This window comes from Seriola lalandi, unplaced genomic scaffold (assembly GCF_002814215.2).
Source record: "Seriola lalandi dorsalis isolate HSWRI2012SDOR001 ecotype SW California unplaced genomic scaffold, Sedor1 jcf7180002054885, whole genome shotgun sequence".
Lineage (NCBI taxonomy): Eukaryota > Metazoa > Chordata > Actinopteri > Carangiformes > Carangidae > Seriola > Seriola lalandi.
Window position 1 is genome coordinate 3364917 of NW_019525437.1, and position 18614 is coordinate 3383530.

Here is an 18614-nt window from a genome sequence, read left to right on the forward strand (position 1 = left end):
TCCCCCCATCCACTTCCTAGTTACTATTCGGCATACGTTAGCAACATATGTAGAAGTGCCTCATCTTGAGTTGGCCCAGCCTTTAATTTCCTTGGACTGAGCTACTAAGTGGAATATGATGAATACAGTTAACCGGAATGTTGAATATATATTTTGGAGTTTTCAGTATGTTGGTGCAATGCACTACAGCATATTTGATCTAATTTATTTATTATTCTTATATGTTTAATATACATTTAGTAGTGTCAGGTTTCAGTAGTAGTTGATCTAATTAATTTTTTATTCATTTTATATTATATATTTAATTGTATTTATTTACATATTATATGTTATTTATTATTTTATTCATGCATCTCTTTTTTTTTTTTAAATAAATACAACATTTTTTCTTTTTAAGTTCAATAAATTATCATGATTATGATTTTTGCCATAATCCAGCAGCCCTAATCACTGACATCAGTTTTTGTCTCTTTCAGCTTTTTTATTTTGGAGTCACTTACACGTCCTCTCGTTTCAGATCCCTTACTTCCTGCCCTTGTGTTTCCCGCCTCTGTGATTGTCCGCCCCGCCCATATTGGTTTCACTTGTGTCTCTTTGTCTTCCCCCTCCTAGTGTTTTTAGTCTCTGTGCTCCTCTCCCTAATTTCCCAATGTACTGAACCCGTCTGACTAGTAAATTGTTATTGTATTATCATTTATCGCCTGTTAGTGGAATCATAGTGTGATTGTAAGCTATTCAAGTTTTTACATATGTGTATTTATTATGTGTCCCATTGTATTGAACATGAGTTTCATTATCTTATATATAATGTTGATTTTAGCCACAGTGTGATGTGTGGTAGAGGATCTGTAGCCCTTGGGAGAAGCAGGATGTGTTAATGTTGGTAAACCACAGAGTGAAATGACAGAGCTGGCAGTTATATTCAAATCTTTGCTCATGTGTGTTTGCTCATGTTTTAACCTCCAACATGAGTGACTGCATATAACCTGAGGATGTTATGAATTTGTTACTGTAAAACTCATAACGACGCAGTCAGAGACGGAGACAGTCAGTGCTGTGACAGAGCTGACAGAAGAGATAAAGGAAACTGGTGATGAGCAAACAGCCGTGTGGGCATCTGACTAAACCACCTGACACCAAGGACACACACACACACACACACACACACACACACACACACACACACACACACACACACACACACACACCAGACATCAGACAGCAGGTGAGTGTATGTGGATAAGATCTACAGCTAAACTCATTTCCTACAGTCCATTCAATAACGTTGCCTGCAGGTTACAGCCACCACAGGAAATCAATGTGAGGGTGTCTGTGTATGTGTGTGTGTGTGTGTGTGCATGTGTGTGTGTATGACTGTGTGTCTCCTCTTTATTCACCTATGCCTGCTGCTCTGCTGTGAGTTTGTGTGAGTAGCTACTGGGTCAACGCCCTTAAGTAAAAGCCCATTACAAAGAAGTGAGATGCAACAGTTTGTCCAAACTGTGTGATGTGACATGACGACCTGGAGCACAAACAATAAGCAAACACACATGATGTGAAAACACAAACATGGAAAACTTTTGCATAAGACAGGCTGTGAGAAGTAGGTAAGTGGAGCAGCTAAAAATAAGTCTGTGTGTGTTTTTTATCCGATTGAGGTAAGTGATGTTATAACGCAGACAGCCATTCAGATCAGTGAATCAGTTTAGCCCCAATTACGGCTCCACACGAGCTCTCGACTCCGTCCACACCGATCCAAAAAAACTGCCAGAGCCTGTTGCTATGCAGGAGTCCCTCCTGTCTCACTTCACAACCTCTCTCTGTTAAAAACACTGCCGAGACAATCACACACAACAGGGGGGTGGTGACAAGGAGCACAGATGAAGAAATCTGTGTGTGTGTGTGTGTGTGTGTGTGTGTGTGTGTGTGTGTGTGTGTGTGTGTGTGTGTGTGTGTGCGTGTCAGCTGCCCCTGTTATTACAGGGAGGGGGAAGAAAATTGCTGCTTCAAAGTGATAAGTACAGCTCTGTCTCTGCCTCTCTTTCCTGTTGGAGAAGCCACTTCTGGCTTTGACAGACAGAGAAGAGAGAAAGAGAGGGGGGAGAAGGGGGAGGAAGATGAGAGGTCAACTGAGGGAATGACAGAAAAGAGAGAAGCACAAATGACGACAAGTGGTGCTATGCACGAACGTCAAATGATGCCTTGCAACCTGGACTTGCATCACAAGCACGCAAATTGTACGCAGACGGAGGAAATTTAATAAAACACACACACACACACACACACACACACACACACACACACTGCAGTTCCAGCATACATGCCAGCAGGGTTACATGTGACATTAACTCCAATTCAAACACACACACACAGAGCGACCTGTTTATCCATCAAAAGACAAATCTAGTTAGCTGACCTTCATGTTGGAGCAACTCCTGCTGAGCCTCTAAGACATGCAGAGAGGAGGAGGAGGAAGAGGAGGAGGAGAGAGAAAAAGGATGATGGAGTGGCAGAAAAATGAAAAAGAGGGATATGTGAAGGAGGGAAAAACAACAAATTAAGAGAAGAAAAAAGAGAAAGGACGAGTGCAGAGGAAGGCAGAACTCATACAGAAAAGGACGGATGTGATACGAGCGCGTACCTCTTGGAGCGCCGCAGCATGCTTCTCTCAGGCAGCGAGAAATTGGAGAGCACCGTCCAGAAGGAGTCAGACATGCTAACGCTAACGCAGACACTCGACCATTGCTCTGACACGGGCCGCGCTCAGCAGAGGACGTGGTTAGCAAACAGACGCTGGCTTCCACCTGTCACACCAGCAACAGCAAAGAGTGTGTGTGAGAGCTGCTGCTCCCTCCCTCCCTCTCTCTCTCTCTATCCTCTCATCCTCTCTCTCTCTCTGCTCAGCAGTTTCCCCCTCCCTCCCTCCCTCTCTGATGCTCTTTTCTTCCTCTCACCCCTCTGTTCCTGAGTGGAGCTCTTACTGACTTCAGTGTAGAGCAGGGACAGACTCGTATCAATTTACAGATGTTTATCGCTAGATGTCTAACTCCATCCTGCATCCTATCATTGATTTATCTGCCAATCTTCCCATGATAAAAACAGCTGCTAGCTTCTTTATGCTATGAGTAAATGTTAGTTATATTCCACAGATACATTATTTAACCATTTTACACCACAAGCAGGAATCTTCTTAGGAACTTTACTCAGATTTCAAGTAAAATTTATGTCCTTTGACACAACTCTGTTTATACTGTGATACATATCCTGTTATACGTCTGATATTTCATTTGCTTGATGAACCAGAAGCACACATTAGCTTTGTCCCAATTCAGGGGCCGCATCCTTCGGAGGATGTGATCTAAGGAGTGGCCCTTTGTGGCCCTCGTAGGGGACAAACCGAAATGAGGCGGTCTGGTCTACGCGGGACTTTCACTTCACGCCTCACCAGCTCCTGTCGCGTAGCAGCCTTAAAAACATGTAACTTTTTTTGCACTAAAACTTGAGATTTTAAGTCCCTTGGTTTTAACAGTTGTGCCATTAGCTGTGAGCTGACACCCAATACTCTCTGTAGGTGTTGTTTGCTGCCATATTGTTTTCATTACTAGCATGCAATGAATCACAGGTTGGGCCATGAAGGAGCCACCCGTTGGGAGACTTCATTGTCCAGGAAAAGAATGACACATGCGAAGAAGCCTTCAAAACGGGAAAGTCTAGTCTGAAGGATGAAGCTCCCGAACTGGGATCCAGCTTTTCTTTCTGGTTACTTTTTCAGAAAGTCAAACACGCTCATGATGTTTGTTTTACAGAGGAAATCAAATACAGTCCAGAAAGTTCGTCCCAACATTGTTGCAGATGTTCCCACTAATGTGTTGCACTTGCAAGTTGGTTTGGGGTTCAGGTCTGGAGACTGTGCTGGTCTCCATCTGGTTCTATTCTTCTAATGTTGTGGATCAATATACTGCTGGAGGTTAACCAGTTAATTCATCCCTGAAAAAGACCTGTTTTCTATGAGGTTTACAGTTTTCTTTTTACCTTGGGCAGTTGACCTCTGACCTTTGTATCATTTAAATGTTTTCACTGGACTTAAACTGCTGAAATGTCAATAAATACCGTAAAAACGTGGGTGTTCTCCAGTAGTGTATATCTCCATTTACTGTAGGTATTGATATTGCGATTTAAAAATGAAGCACTTGGACAGAGGATCCATACCACCCACCCCGACTCTGACACAGCGCCTGCTCCGGGCGCATCTCTTTCCAATAGTCCAGGAAGTATCAGGGAGGAGGTGGCAGTGCTGAACATCGCTAAATGGTCAAATACAGATCTTGCAGATCCACAGATTAGGAGGCTCTGTTCCTGTGTTTAATGAGGATAAGCTTGACTTCCTTTCAAGTATTGAATGAGCAACATATAGAGTGAGAACAAGAAAGAGCCTGGCGCAGGAGGCTGTGATTGAGAGTCAGTGAGTGAACAAGAGAAAGAAAAAAAAAATCAACTCATCTGTTACTTGATTCACTGTTGTTGCACAGTAATGCAGGAATGAATGGCCATAAAACACTCAACAGCATCACCCGTCTTCATGCCAACTTTCATCCACCAATATCAGTCGTACAACTGGGGCTGAGCAGTATGGAAAGCCACATTTCGAACTGACTTCATCTTGCTCATGTTAACTCGCTTCATGAACTGTCCCCTTAAAAAAACACGACCTCGTGTTCACTCACATGCCTCTGCAGACAGGAGTCCATGTTCACTCCAAGTGAAGCTGGCGATATGGATGACAGAAGTGCAAACACTGAGCCTCAGGCTACATCCACACCAATACGTTCTAATTTTAAAACGCATCACTTTTGCTATGTTTTGAAATAATTGAGACATTGATTTGAAGTCATATCGTCCAGCTCCAGTTGAACACGCACCAACAACAAACTGTTATGACACACAACGCAATGTTGCTCTTCTGTCTTGATTAAAAAGGATGTCAGACAGTTGTCAAAGTTGTTTTCCATCAAGATCAGTCCACTTAGAACAATCTCCATGGTCCTCCACAAAGGTTTAGGTCCTGAGTTTAGTTAGTGAGTAAGTAAAGTAAGTAAAGGTTGCACAGAAAGAAAACAAACAATAAAATGTAAGCAACACAAAGACATTAAAAACACACAAAATTACCAACACTAGACAGTACAGACCAGTTTGAATAAATTAGTCTTCAGCTGCTTTTTCAAGGCGTATACTGCAGAACGTGAGTCTAAAGGAAGAGCCGCAGCTTCAAAGACATCACCATAACAAAAGATCACCTTTTGTTTTTAGTCAAACCCGAGGGACAACCAGTGAGCTCGGGTCCAAAGACCTCAGTGACCTACTGGTGACCCTCAATTTTGTCAACTATTTGGACAAAGCGGGCTGTTGGTGACAAAAATGGTTTGTTGTTAAAAATTTCAGCCAAAACTATGAAAAAAAGTTGCAAAACAATCTCCTCAAACTTTCTCCTAAAAGCAGCCAGAACAAATCTGGTGCAGTCGCCTGTTTTCAGTGTCATCAGACAATCACGGGGCTCATTAGTGCCGTTTGCTGCTTCCTCATCTGAGCAACACGACCCTCAGCTTCACACAAGGTCAGGAATCTCAGTAATGGAGGCAAACAGGAGACAACACACGCTTCCAAACAAACAGGTGTGCTACGGGGGGAGTCTTACCTCCACAGGAAGGGGTTTCCTCGCTGGTGAACAGGGGCTGATAGAGGGCGGTCAGAGGAACAGAGGGAGGGAGAGGAGGAGGAGGAGGAGAGGGTGATGACGGGGGGCTGAATGACGGAGGGATGAAAAGAAGTGGGGGACAGCAGGTGCTGGAGGAGGCTGCTGTTGCCGTGGCAACGCAGCTGAGCCGGCGACCAGATTCTGCCAACAGAGGAGGGAGGGGAGTGGAGGGAGGGAGGGGGAGAAGAAAAGATGAAGAGAGGAGGAAGAAAGGAGGGTGAGGATAGAGAGATGTGTAATGAGGACCGCTCAACCGGACGTGTGTGTGTGTGTGTGTGTGTGTGTGTGTGATGAGACGCTGTGATGCTTGACTATATTTGACAGAGAGCGGAGACATCATCCATATGTTCTGTAACTTTCCTCCTCTGTCTGTCCTCTGCACCTCACGCTGGATTTAACCAGTGATGTAAATATAATTTAAGCACAACACAAGAATTTTTATCATGATTTTAACAAGTTTCACTACAATAATTTGTTGTTCCATTGTTTCCATTGACTAAAATTATATCAGACTAAATCGGATCATGATCAGGAAATATCAATAAATTTAAAAATCAATATGAAAAGATTTTTCCTAAGTAAAAATGACAAAACTTCTCTGGTTCCAGCTTCTCAAATGTGAATATTTTTCTGGTTTTCTTAATCTTATGTGAAACTAAACTAAATACATTTGGGTTTTGGACTGTTGAGCAGAAACCTCAGAGGATCTGGTTGGATCTCTGGTCAAAGCTAAAACAAAAAAAACAAACAAAAACGAAGCCAGTCATATTTACAGTGATAAGAAAAGGAAGATTTTCCTTTCAGTCAAGAGTTTGTATTGCACTTCAATAAAGTTTGGAGAGTTTTGAGAGAGGAGGAAGAGATTTAAAAATTTTAAAACTGAAACAGCAGAGGCCAAAATATTCTGACTTTTATTCCCTGGTATCTGTCAAACTTTAAATACCTAGAATCAAGCATGGATTCATTAGCCCCCCTGCTAATGAATCCATGCTCCCAGTTTGACATACAAAATGTGTAGTGTGATAACCCTTGAGAACTGACTTAACAGGCTACAACAGATAACAAGCAAATTATGATTAAAATTGGTGCAGTGACCCTTTAAAAAAAAAAAACATGATTCATTAATAATGTGGCAGATGTGAACATTTCTATCCATCAGGACCTCAGGAAGTTAAAAACTTGACTTGTTTGGTTTCAGACTTTTCAGTCGTTTCTGTAAATTTGTTTCTGAGTTTTTGGTGGAGGCTTTGACATAAATCATCTCAGAGTATTGAGATCATATTGTGTGAGAGTAAAGCTCCAGTCAGCCAGTGCCAGGCTCAACCCGCTGATCCGTACTGTCTGTCTGCCTGAAGATGTCCCCTCACAGCAGGCGGAAAAGCCTCGGGCCCTAAATCATCACAGTTGGAAACTGGTGGACAGAAAGTTCTGGATCAACTTCACAGAGCTGTGTCAGGACGGGGGGAGATGAGTCGGCTGCAGAACCAAAGAATTCAGTCATTTTAAGACTTATGGGAGAAGAGTCGGAGTAGATCATTTTGGTTTTGCCCAATAATCACTCGCTCTGTCCTCACTGATGTGGATGGAAGTGAAGAATCTGCCTCTGCTCTGCAAAGTTCAGTGGGAGGTTGGCAGAGACCTGCAGGGCATGAAGGCCTTATGCTGCTCGTCTTCATGCCCCCTCCCCCCTGCTGGGCCGGACAGAATGGGTGAGACCACCTGCTGGGAGGTCCAGGGCTTGACACGTTTTAGTATGTGAAGTGTTTCCAGAACATACACAGAGCCATCTGTGGCTGCAGGTTTAGCTTTCCAGCCACAAAAATAAATAAAATACTCTATAAGGAAAATGGATTTATGAGTCCAGCTGCATTAATTGATTGATTTTTCATACCAAAGATGAAATTATCAGGGAGGCAAGAAACTAATTACATTTACTCTCATTACTGTAACAAAGTTGTTTTTTTTGTATTTTTAAAGATCAGTAACTTTACTCATACTTCAGCATTTCTTAACTATGAGAGTACACATAAACTTAGGTTGGTCATTGGTGAAGGACAGTGTGGTTATCTCCTTGCTGTGTTTGTTTTATAAGAAATATTTCATTGTCTAAAATCTCAAATTTGCTGTACCATCAGTTTTCATATTGTAGTATTAGCCACAACTTTAATACAAGGAATGCAAACTAATGCGAGGCAGCTACTGTTCTGTACAGAGGAATGAAAATATTGAATGGTATACCATTCAATATTTCACATTTAACAAGTGAAAAGAGTTTAAAGAAATATGTGATGGCACAAAACACCAGCCCTGCTACAAACAGGACATGACTTACTACATAATATCTGATCATATAATCACTAATGAGGAACTTCATTTTTTTAAAACTTCATTTTATTGTTATTTTTTTTCTTCAGTCACTGTTTATGGTGTTTAAGTGGTATTATTGTTTTTCCGAGCTGTATCAAATGTTTTACTGACTGACATAAAGTGTGGCAACTTGTCATTGTTATTATTGTTACTAGTAGTTTTACTGCTGTTTTTATTTGTTGTTATTTTATTGTTCCTTTTTTTGTCTTTGATTTTAATTTACATTATTGTTTTGCATTATGATGTAGTGTTTACTTGAATAGACCCTAGGAAGGGTAGTTGCTACCTTGGTAGTGGCTTATGGGGATCCAAATAAATAATAAAAATACTTTTTATTATTGTATCTGAGCACATTTTTACACAAGTAAATCAACTCTTTCCACCCCTGGAAATCACATTAAGACCATTTGACCAGGAATATTTAACAAACCAGAAATCAGTCCAAAGGGGTGCAGTAAATGAGAACCCCCCACCCCCACCCCCACCCAGGGCAACATATCAGTTATCTGAAGGCAGCTGAACCTCCAGTCTGAATACTGTGGAAATGTGTGATGTAAATGAGCTTGAATCTTTCACATTAACCACAACACTTAAAGGACATCTTTAAGTGCACAGGTGACTGAATCCACTGACAGTAACTAATAAATACGCAAAGATTTGCTTTAAAATACAGTTTCTGTTTTGAAGGGACTTTAATTATCGCTGGAGCAACTAAACAGGTGTTTGGGTCTGTAATTAATACCTGGGGAGGGAGGGGGAAATTACCGGTACACGTGTACTCTGAATAGAACTGAAATGACTGAATACCCTGAGCAGAGAGGGTCCTTAATTTACTTCTATACTATTCTGTTCAGTATAACATATAATTAATTAAACGTTAGAAGTTATAGTTATTCATTTATTAATAACCCTAACAGTGAGGGGAAACACTGACGTGTCATCTCTCTGCTGTCGTGTGTGTATGTGTGGTGTGAAGGGAAACACACTCAGCTGATGAAGGACTTCCTGATATCTCGCTCTGATACCTTCTCATGTTTCTGTCTCCTCCTGGTTTTCCATCTCACCCAGAGTGTCAGAGTGTTTCAGTGACTCAGTGTGTATGTACACTATGCATGTGCTGTATTATGAATGTATGTTTGTAACATGAGCCCAACTCACCCCCATGTTCATAGACATATTTCCAGTGATAATGAAGCAGCTTACAGAGACAGTGTATGACTAAAAACATTATATTTTAGTCCCCCCCCCCCTCTCTCATTTTTCACACAAATCTGACAAGTCCGGTTTTATTTTATCCGGCAGCTTTTATAGTTTCTAGTGAATTGTTTTGATTTAATAAGTACATTTCAAAAATTTAAAAGTAATTTAACTTGAGCTTCATTAATTATAACTATAATACATTACATTATAATACATTATATTATTTCTTGCTAATTCTCACATAATGTGACATTTATGTGTATGTGAATAAATTAATGTTTTTCCACATGCAGTCTGGTGTTTTTGTTTTGTCTTAAGGAATAGTTCAACTGTTTTACAAATACGCATATTCACTGAGTCTGAGTCAGGATGTGGTTAGCCTAGCTTAGCACAAAGACTGGCGAGGTTGCCAAGTTTGATGCCATTGTATGTTCACAGAAACAGGAGCTCACTGAGCAGAACTATCAGCCTGTAACCACAGACTGCACATGAGTACTGAGCAGATAAGTTGTTTGAAATGAAATAGTTCCAAAATATCGTTTTAATTTTTTTTCGTCTTTTTATTTATTTATTTATTTTTTTAAACACAAATGTGTTTTTATTTCATTTGAATTTGTAATGACTTGACATGAAAAATTATATGTTAGAAATGAAATATTCTTGAGATGAGGCCGCAAACTATTTTAATTTGAAAAGCTGAAATGTTTTTGCATTGATAGTTACATTAAGAAATAGTTCCAAAATGTAACTCTTCCCCATTGAAGTGAGAAATTGTCATTTTTATATCTGTGTTTGTACAGACTAAAGAAAGAAGATGCCACATGTTAATGAGTGAGGTTTCTAACTCAGGACAGACCGAGACAAGCTGTCTCCCCGCTTTCAGTCTTTATGCTCTCGACTTTACAGACATGAAACTCTCAAGTCATTCTTAAAAAGACGGTGAATAATGCTGCATTTCTGGAGATATTCTCGTCTTATAGAGACAAAACGGAAAAGTTAAAAGAAGGAGGAGGTAAGATACAACTGGTTGGTTGACATTAATCTAATCTGCATTCTCTCTCTCTTTCTCTGCCTCTCTCTCTCTCTCTCACACACACACTCTCAGACATCCAGTCTACACACACTCTTACTGGAGGCGAAGGTGTGGGGCTCCTGCTCTCTCCTTCCTCCTCTTCATCTTGTGTCCCGGGACAAAAGGCTCAGCTCTAATCTTTAATAATCCACCGGACTGCATCGGCTCATCTGTCTGTCAAACACATACTGATCCACAGAGGCTCCTCGAAGCACCAAAAACTGTTCCATAGTCATTCCTCTATGAGTCAAACCACTGACAACACTTTTATATATAAAGGAATGACCAGAGTGTGTGAGTGTATATGTGTGTGTGTGTGTTACATCAGCACCTGCTCTTATCTCCACACACACAATTATGCGCGGTATCTGGGGTAGAGTGTTCTTTCACCAGCAAGCATGGACTTGCTGAGTCACACACTGCCTCAAAACACACACAAACTCACACAGTCTGTGGAGCTACATGCAGACCACACACACATTTCTCTGAGCCCAATAAACAAACTCAGTGTATATTACACCGTAACTCATCTGGGATTTCCTCTTTCTCATTTTGTCTTCCTAGCAATAATCCAAAATAAGTAAAAAAAAACAAAAAAAAAAACAACACAGGATAAATCCTTAAGAGCCAAGTTACAAACTCTTTCTTTGAAAATAATCCAAAAAAACTCAGAGGAGTTCCATCATGGAAGATGATAAAGAGGAAAATGATCCGTCAAATTCAGATTAATTTCACCCAGACGACCCTCAGCTCCTGCTCCGACCGATCAAACGGACAAAAGACTGAAGAGGGACGCTCCTGTCTGTGTGTGCCCAGGAACAGAGGTTCCTTCCCTGGGTACAGTCTGCCCAGTTAATCCCTCTCATTTCGTGGAAGTCTCAGCTGTCAGACGAGAGGACTGACTGAATCCTTGACACAGGCAGGGGAGGGACAAAGAGAGACAGAGGGAGGGTGAGAGAGAGGGAGGTGGGAGGATGAAGACTGAAATGTTCCATTTACTAGTTTATACACATTATTTATAGTTTTTTATAAAGTTTGTCACTGTGTTGTCACTATTTTTTATAGTTTGCATAAAGAAAATGTATCAGTATTTTCAAATGTAGATAAGAGCAAATGTAGAAGCAGTAACAACAGCGACTAATAAACACATTTATTAGCTTATAATTAAATATGAAAACAAGAAACAACAGTTTCTACCATGTAGGTCTTCATCAAAGTTTGATTTCCAAAAGTTGGATCAACATATTTATAGATTTTTTAGCTTTTTAGGAATGACTTGATTTTTTGAATGACTTGACTTGAATGACTTTTAAGTCAAGTAAGTTAATTAATTTTATATTTTGATTTAAAATAAGTTTATTTGTGAATTTACATTTTAATGGCTTATTTTTGTGACAAAAATAAATTTATGTTTAAATTCAATCTTAAAATAGGTTAATGTTTCATGACATTCGATAACTTTATAAAGAAACATGTCTTTTAAGGACTCTTTTGTCCTGGCTCGTTTTTAATAAGTTCATTTTTGAAATGACTTTTCTTACGCAAAGTTGAGTAAGTTTTACTTTCGACTTTTACAATTTTTTTTTTTTTGACACAAATGTATCTGTATTTACTTAAATTTTTATTGAAGACTTGACATTCTAATTAATGAAATATTCTTGAGATGTGACTCTAAACTCTGCACTGAAACTGAATCCAGGTAAAGAACTCTGAGCAGTTCACTCCTCTTCCAGGTATTTAATTTGAAAAGCTGAAACATTGACGATTACGTTAAAACCTTACAGGGAAATGTCTCTGCCTCTCTGACACAGGGGACATTGTCCTGATATTATGAGACCATGTAGGAAGTGCAGCTGTCCTCTCTCTGTCTCTGCTCTGGTTTCCGAGAAGACCGGGGGTGGGGTGGGGTGATGGGCACCCTGGACCCTGATGGGCTAAATGCAGCTCACATGCCAGATTGCTAATTCATAAACAATGGGCTGGATCACAGACGGTTCTGTGTTAATGTCGAGGGGTTACTGGACTGACGCAGGAGCAGCCACAGGACACGAGATGTGATTAGGCACCAATCTGGACCTGTGTGTGTGTGTGCGTGCGTGCGTGTCATGAGAATCTGTTGCTGTCTGTTACCCTGAAGGTTCCTCCTTGTTGATCAACTCTGTTCCAGGTCTTACTGATACTTTTTAAACTGATTATGAATCAGTAGCAAACAAGCATCTTCTGTGTCTCCATGGAGACCTCTGTGAGCTGTCTGTCCTACCATAAGTGGAGCTGTTGTCAATAAATATATTGACAAAATACCAATTGACGCCAAATGAACAGCTAACATCTGACTTACTGTGATAAAAACTGGTTAAATATTAATAAAGAAAGATGAATACATCTTGATATCAGTAAATATGACACTAACTAAAGGTAAATTTAGCAGCTTTTTTTTTTTACTTTTTCATTTACTGATGTAGATCTCGACATGCAGCTGCAAGTTCCCAAAAGGCTAGTCTGTGGGAAATGAAGAACTTGGCCACATATTTTAAAGGTCCCATATAGTATAAAGGAAGACGTCCATGTGTAGTTTGATTATAAAGCAGGTCTAGGTTCTATATTAATACTGTGAAAGTATCAAAGCGCTCAGTCACACAGCCTGTATTCAGAAACTGAGCCTAAAAACCAGCCGTCAGGACTTCTGTAACTTTGTGATGTCACAACAAACCAGTCACAGCTCTCAGCCACGCCCACCATAAAACAACAAATATATCCTGTTATGGATCAACACTTCAAATAAAACACAAAAGAGAGATGAAAATATGGAGCTTTACACTATCCATATTATAGGTCTATAGCTTTTACTTAAGCAATAGTCCTGAGTACTCCGATCACCACTGCACATATTTGTAGAATAAAATGAATGAATCCTGGGGGTCTAAAAGAACCAACTGCACCATTTAATCTGATTATTCTATTACATTATTTTCATTTCATGTACAACACAACATGATCATCTTTGGTATATACATTTACCATATTTAGTATAAAGGCCAGCAGTACTGGAGTTTATTTTACAGAAAATGATCCCGATTAGAAGTTAGAAAAATCAAAATGACATATTTGCTCCAAATCTTTCAGCTGTAGTGTCATTCAAGATTTAACACATCACTTTCCTGGTTCCTTGTTTTCAGGATACAGACAGAAGTATGAGGTACAACAGATTTGAGATGGAAGTTTATGCTTTGATCAAATATATGGTTGTAAGACGGTTTTTGAAGTATCTCACCACTGCACTGTAAACTTCTTGTGTAACTACTTTCTTCTGTTTGTTTGTATGTTTGTATTTTGTCTTTTTCTGTATGAGACACATTTTTATTGCAGTTCTGGGTAAAGTTTGCTTCATATGCAACTACTACATATATAAAGGTATATCATTTGATTATATTTGGACAGACAAAGATTAAAGAGGGGGAAAAAAAGTGAAAAATAGATGCTGAGAGTCTGTGCAGTGGAAAAGTGATGGTTGAAGCAGAGAGGACTTTGTGTCTTTGACGTGACAATCAGAGACAAAACACAGGCTTGTTTCAGTGCCACCGGTTCCTGAACTGGGCCCATTAAACAGAGCTGTGGCAGCGCTCAGCAGACATCAGGACGCCGCTAGCCAACACGCTCTTTCTCGATGTTTCTCACAGCAGCCGACACGCTCACAGCAGAGCCTAGAGATCACACAGTGTACGCACACACAGAAACATACACGCAGACTGAAACACAGAAACACACCATCCAACGCCTGTGGCTCTGGTCTGATATTAAGAATCTGATGATGCAGTTGAAAACAGGAGATAAAAGTTGCTGTTTTTATTGGGGTATGGACTGAAGCTACAACACAAATACTACGACACATGTGTCTGTGTAGTTTGATTATAAAGCAGGTCTAGGTGCTATATTAATACTGTGAAAGTATCAAACCGCTCAGTCCATAGAGAAATGCACACAGCCTGTATTCAGAAACTGAACCTTATAAAACCAGCCGTCAGGACTTATGTGACTTTGTCCTTTAATAACTTATGATGATTACACTATAATGATGAACCTCATATTCCAGCAGTTGGTCAGAGGTGTGACACTATGTCTGACTTTTGTTTCTAAACATCCTGAACTTTTCCAGTAGGACAATAAATCAGCTGCCAGCCGCGCACACACACGCACACTGTTATAAATAGGCCTGCATCCATCAACAGTGGGATACTCAGCTGTTCTGGTACACACACACCCAACACACACAGAACAACTCAGTGGCCTATAACCTTTGTCCTTTAACCCTTTACTGGAAGCTCTCTGTTTAACTTGGTATGAATTGACAGCTGAGACAAAAAAGAATAAATAAACTGAAATTTAGTTTCTTAGGTGAAATTTAAAATCAAGTCAACGCACACAAACTACATCTGAACTCTTGCTAAAGTCTGCACACCAGACAGATACTCAAAGTCTCCACAGAACCACACTGACAGCCACTCTTCCACTGTTATTCCATACCACACTGTTTGGTTCATTGCATTGCATTCTCAAAGCTATTCCAAACCTTTTCAGATTACACATCTGGAAAAAAAAGCAGCGTACAGAGAAGGACAGGCCTCGGATAGACAGGAAACTGAAGGAATGATGGGTACTTACAAACTGCCTCTTCGGGGAAGGCTCAGCTCCTTCTGAAAGACAGAGGAAAGAAAGAGATGTTTAATTAATATTTGAATCATCACTTTCATAAGCAAATCGAATGGTTCCAATCATTGTCTTCGGGCCAAACAGTGCAACACCTGTGTCATACAGCTGTTGGACCAGCAGGTGTCACTGTAGCATAATAAAGTCTCAGCCTCAAGATCAACAACGCACTTGTTATTCAGGCTTTAATACTACTTTTCCTTTTATTGACAACTTTTATTTTTATACTTTATTGATTTTAACTGATCACTTTCTTGCTGGTAACACTTCCTTTGTTCTATTTGCCCTAATACTACGACACTGTAATTGTATTTGTGATTGCCTGATTTAATTGTTGCCTCATATGACCTGCATGTTTTATTTTGCTTCCTTGTAATGTGGGTTTAGAAAAGTGCTCTATAAATATAGATTATTATTATTATTGTTTAACTTCGTTTTAACATGAATGGTACAATTACACAATCAAACAATAAATATGTGTTGCAAATCATTACAGACAGTAAAGAATTTAATTCATTTCATTAAGCTCACACTCTTCACAGATCCTCGTTCCTCTCCTACTGTGAGTCAGCTCAGTACTGGTCTCATTTCAACATCTGGAACTCAAACACTAAATGCGTGTGTGCGTGGACCATGTGACCCCTTTTGCACAGTCTTTAAAAACCCTGTTTGACCATGAAGTAAAACCTCATCAGACGATGTGTCCATGTATGAAAAGGTGAGTTTCCTTTGTGCACCTGAGCAGCACCTTCTGCAAGCGACCACAAGGGGGTGGAGGAGAGTCATTCTGATCATCAGCAGCTTACAGACATGACAGCACTCAGCTGCTTGGATTACAGATTAATTCATTAGCAGACAGGTGGCTGCACATGTATGAGAAGTAACCTGTCTGAATATCTACTGTATGTTCTTATATGTATGAATTTGAGTTAAGTCTGAGATGGAGCAACACAGAACTCAAACGCACACAGACTTTCAGGTATCTGTGACAGCTCATAGAAACTGTTGGAGGAAACAGACCACCAACATTACAGCCTTCATGGAGAGCACCATCTGGCCAATAGCACTAATCAGTGTTTGTGCGTGCACATGTGTGTGTGTGTAGGTAAGGTACATGGATGCTGAAACTGTGTGTTGCCAGGTTCCCAAAGTAGGTCAACAGCTGGTTTTACTTTGAAAAACATCATTAACACCTTCATCAGCATCCATCACAATAAATGCCACACACACACACACACACACACACACACACACACACACACACACACACACACACACACACACACACGTTCTCCTTCAGTTTAGAAAAACAGCAAATTGTCACATGTGAGAGGCTGGAACCAGAAATCAAAAGTTAAGTGTACGATGCACTGACGTTTAAAAATATCCTGCTCCCTGGTCAATAAAAGGAGCTACCATTCTATCTATTATCTCTCCATCACACTTTCTGTCTGTCTCACACACACACACACACTCTGTGCTCCAGCGTGGGCCGGCTGTGTCATCAGAGTCAGATAAACTCCCTCTATCTCTTCATGTCTCTCTGTGCAGATAAGCTAATGGCCATGAGTGGGTGGGTGGGCGAGTGTGTGTCACAGGTCTGCAATGTGAGCAGTGTGTGTGTGCTACCATAAGTTTTCATTTAGCCTCACTACAAAAGAACAGCCAAAACATTAACACTCCCAGCTAGTGTGTGTGTGTGTGTGTGTGTGTGTGTGTGTGTGTGTGACCTTTTATATGTGTATTTACACTGCAGGACTTAATATCTCATTACAGCAGAACAGCTCAGAGTTTTCTGTTAATCGAAAAATATCACGTGATGACATTCGAAACAACACACAGCCAAACCTGTGAGCACAGAGATGGAGACAGAGGGTGAAGGTCAAGGTGAGGTTCGGGTGAAGAGGCAGGGACACACATTATAAGTTCTGGGCCTGTTATTATTATTATTATGCTTTGGATGCCATGACATTAGAAGTTTGGAGCGTCACTTTGATGATTTTATACATTTTGGTCAGTTTAAAAGTCATGTTGAGTCCTGCTCAGCCTGTTTTATAATGTCTCTTTCTGTCTTTCTTTACTTTATTGTGAGATTGGAAAGAAAGTTACTTCAGCCTCTTGAAACCTTTCCTTTCCCTGTTCTTCATCACTTTCACAAACCTTTTAACCTTTCCCTCATGACCTGCATCCCCCCTCTCTCCCTCCTGCCTCACCCCCTCAGGTTGACACTCCTGTCTGGCTGTAGAGCAGAAATAAAAATAAAAAATAAAAAAAGATGGGAGAGGAGTGTCGTGTGTTTCAGTACTTTATGCTCTTATCATCTATCCGCCCACACAGGGCTCTGTAATGTGAAATGATGCTCGTCTGAAACCCTCATCCGACAGTTTATTGCATTATACTGTGTGCTTTTGTGTGTGTGTGTGTGTGTGTGTGTGTGTGTGTGTGCGTTGCAGCTGTTATCAGAGCCCTGAGGGAGGACTTTCACCCCAAAGCCACCCTATCAAAATAACCCAAGAGGGGGAGAGAGAGCTAATGCCCAATCTAAAAACACACATATACACACACAACAGCAGCAGCAGCAGCAGCAGCAGCAGCAGCAGCAGCTTGTGTTAAACAAACTAAACACGCACAAAGTGAGCTGTGATGAAATTATCCCCGGTGACGAAGAGGATAAGAGGAGCAGAACACAAAGCCTGCAGCAATCTGCCCGATGGAATACAGGCATCGATAATACGCTTTATGGCTGAGAGAGGGATAGAGGGAGGGTAATGTAATTAGAGAGATGGAGTGAGAGAGGAGAGGGGGGAGTGGAGGTAACAGCTCAGTCTAAACATGTTAAGATGTGACGGCAGAGTGTGGGTGTTTTGTCAAATAAGTTTTCGCCAAGAGTCTGACAGAGTTTCACAAACCTGCACCGAGCAAACAACCAGAACCAACCTGTAGTTGTTGATCTACAGTGATAACAAGGTGATTTCTTGGTCGTGTATAAACATAAGCAGGTTTCAAATCTGATTCCCAGAGTGTAACTGTAGCAGTAGCACAGGGACATGACCAAAGCTTCTCTATAACTCTATAAAAGAAGATGAAGAAAGGGCTGATGTCTTCAAATGTCCAAAACCCAAACATGTTCTCCAACTCTGCCAATCCATTACACTAATCTATATTCATGAAACACAAGTGATCAATAAACTAAAACGGGTTTGAGCTCATGCAAAGAACTCTATTCACCGTGTTGTTTTTTGGAGAATTGATTCAGAGTCTCTGAATTGCTCAGATTCTTTAGTTATGTTAACATTGTGTTAATTGAACTTTGCCTTTTTTAGCGGTAAATAGCTTGACAGCAGCCACTGAGATGATTCAGCTGAAACAAAAGCCAGAGGAAGAGGATGAAGAAATGCACACAGAAAGTGATTCCTATAATCTTCTAAATTTTTGAAAATATTTTATTTTAAAATAAAAGAAATGTCTTTAAAATGAACAGCAGCTTGAACATATTTTGTCCTGTTTGATTACAAATTA

The 18614-nt window shown here is 40.4% G+C and overlaps 1 protein-coding gene across 3 annotated transcripts in view; it reads right to left on the bottom strand.

Annotated features, from left to right (window-relative positions):
* The window catches only part of mast2 (microtubule associated serine/threonine kinase 2), a 176923-nt gene that overhangs the window by 54200 nt on the left and 104109 nt on the right, over positions 1 to 18614 (bottom strand). For 2 of the 3 annotated variants that reach the window (XM_087180051.1, XM_087180052.1), the window contains one exon: positions 15051 to 15082. In XM_087180051.1, coding sequence (XP_087036177.1) covers positions 15051 to 15082 — 32 coding nt within the window. Of the gene's footprint in view, positions 1 to 5692; positions 5894 to 15050; positions 15083 to 18614 lie in introns of all 3 variants that reach the window. The other variant, XM_087180053.1, reaches the window with a different exon arrangement.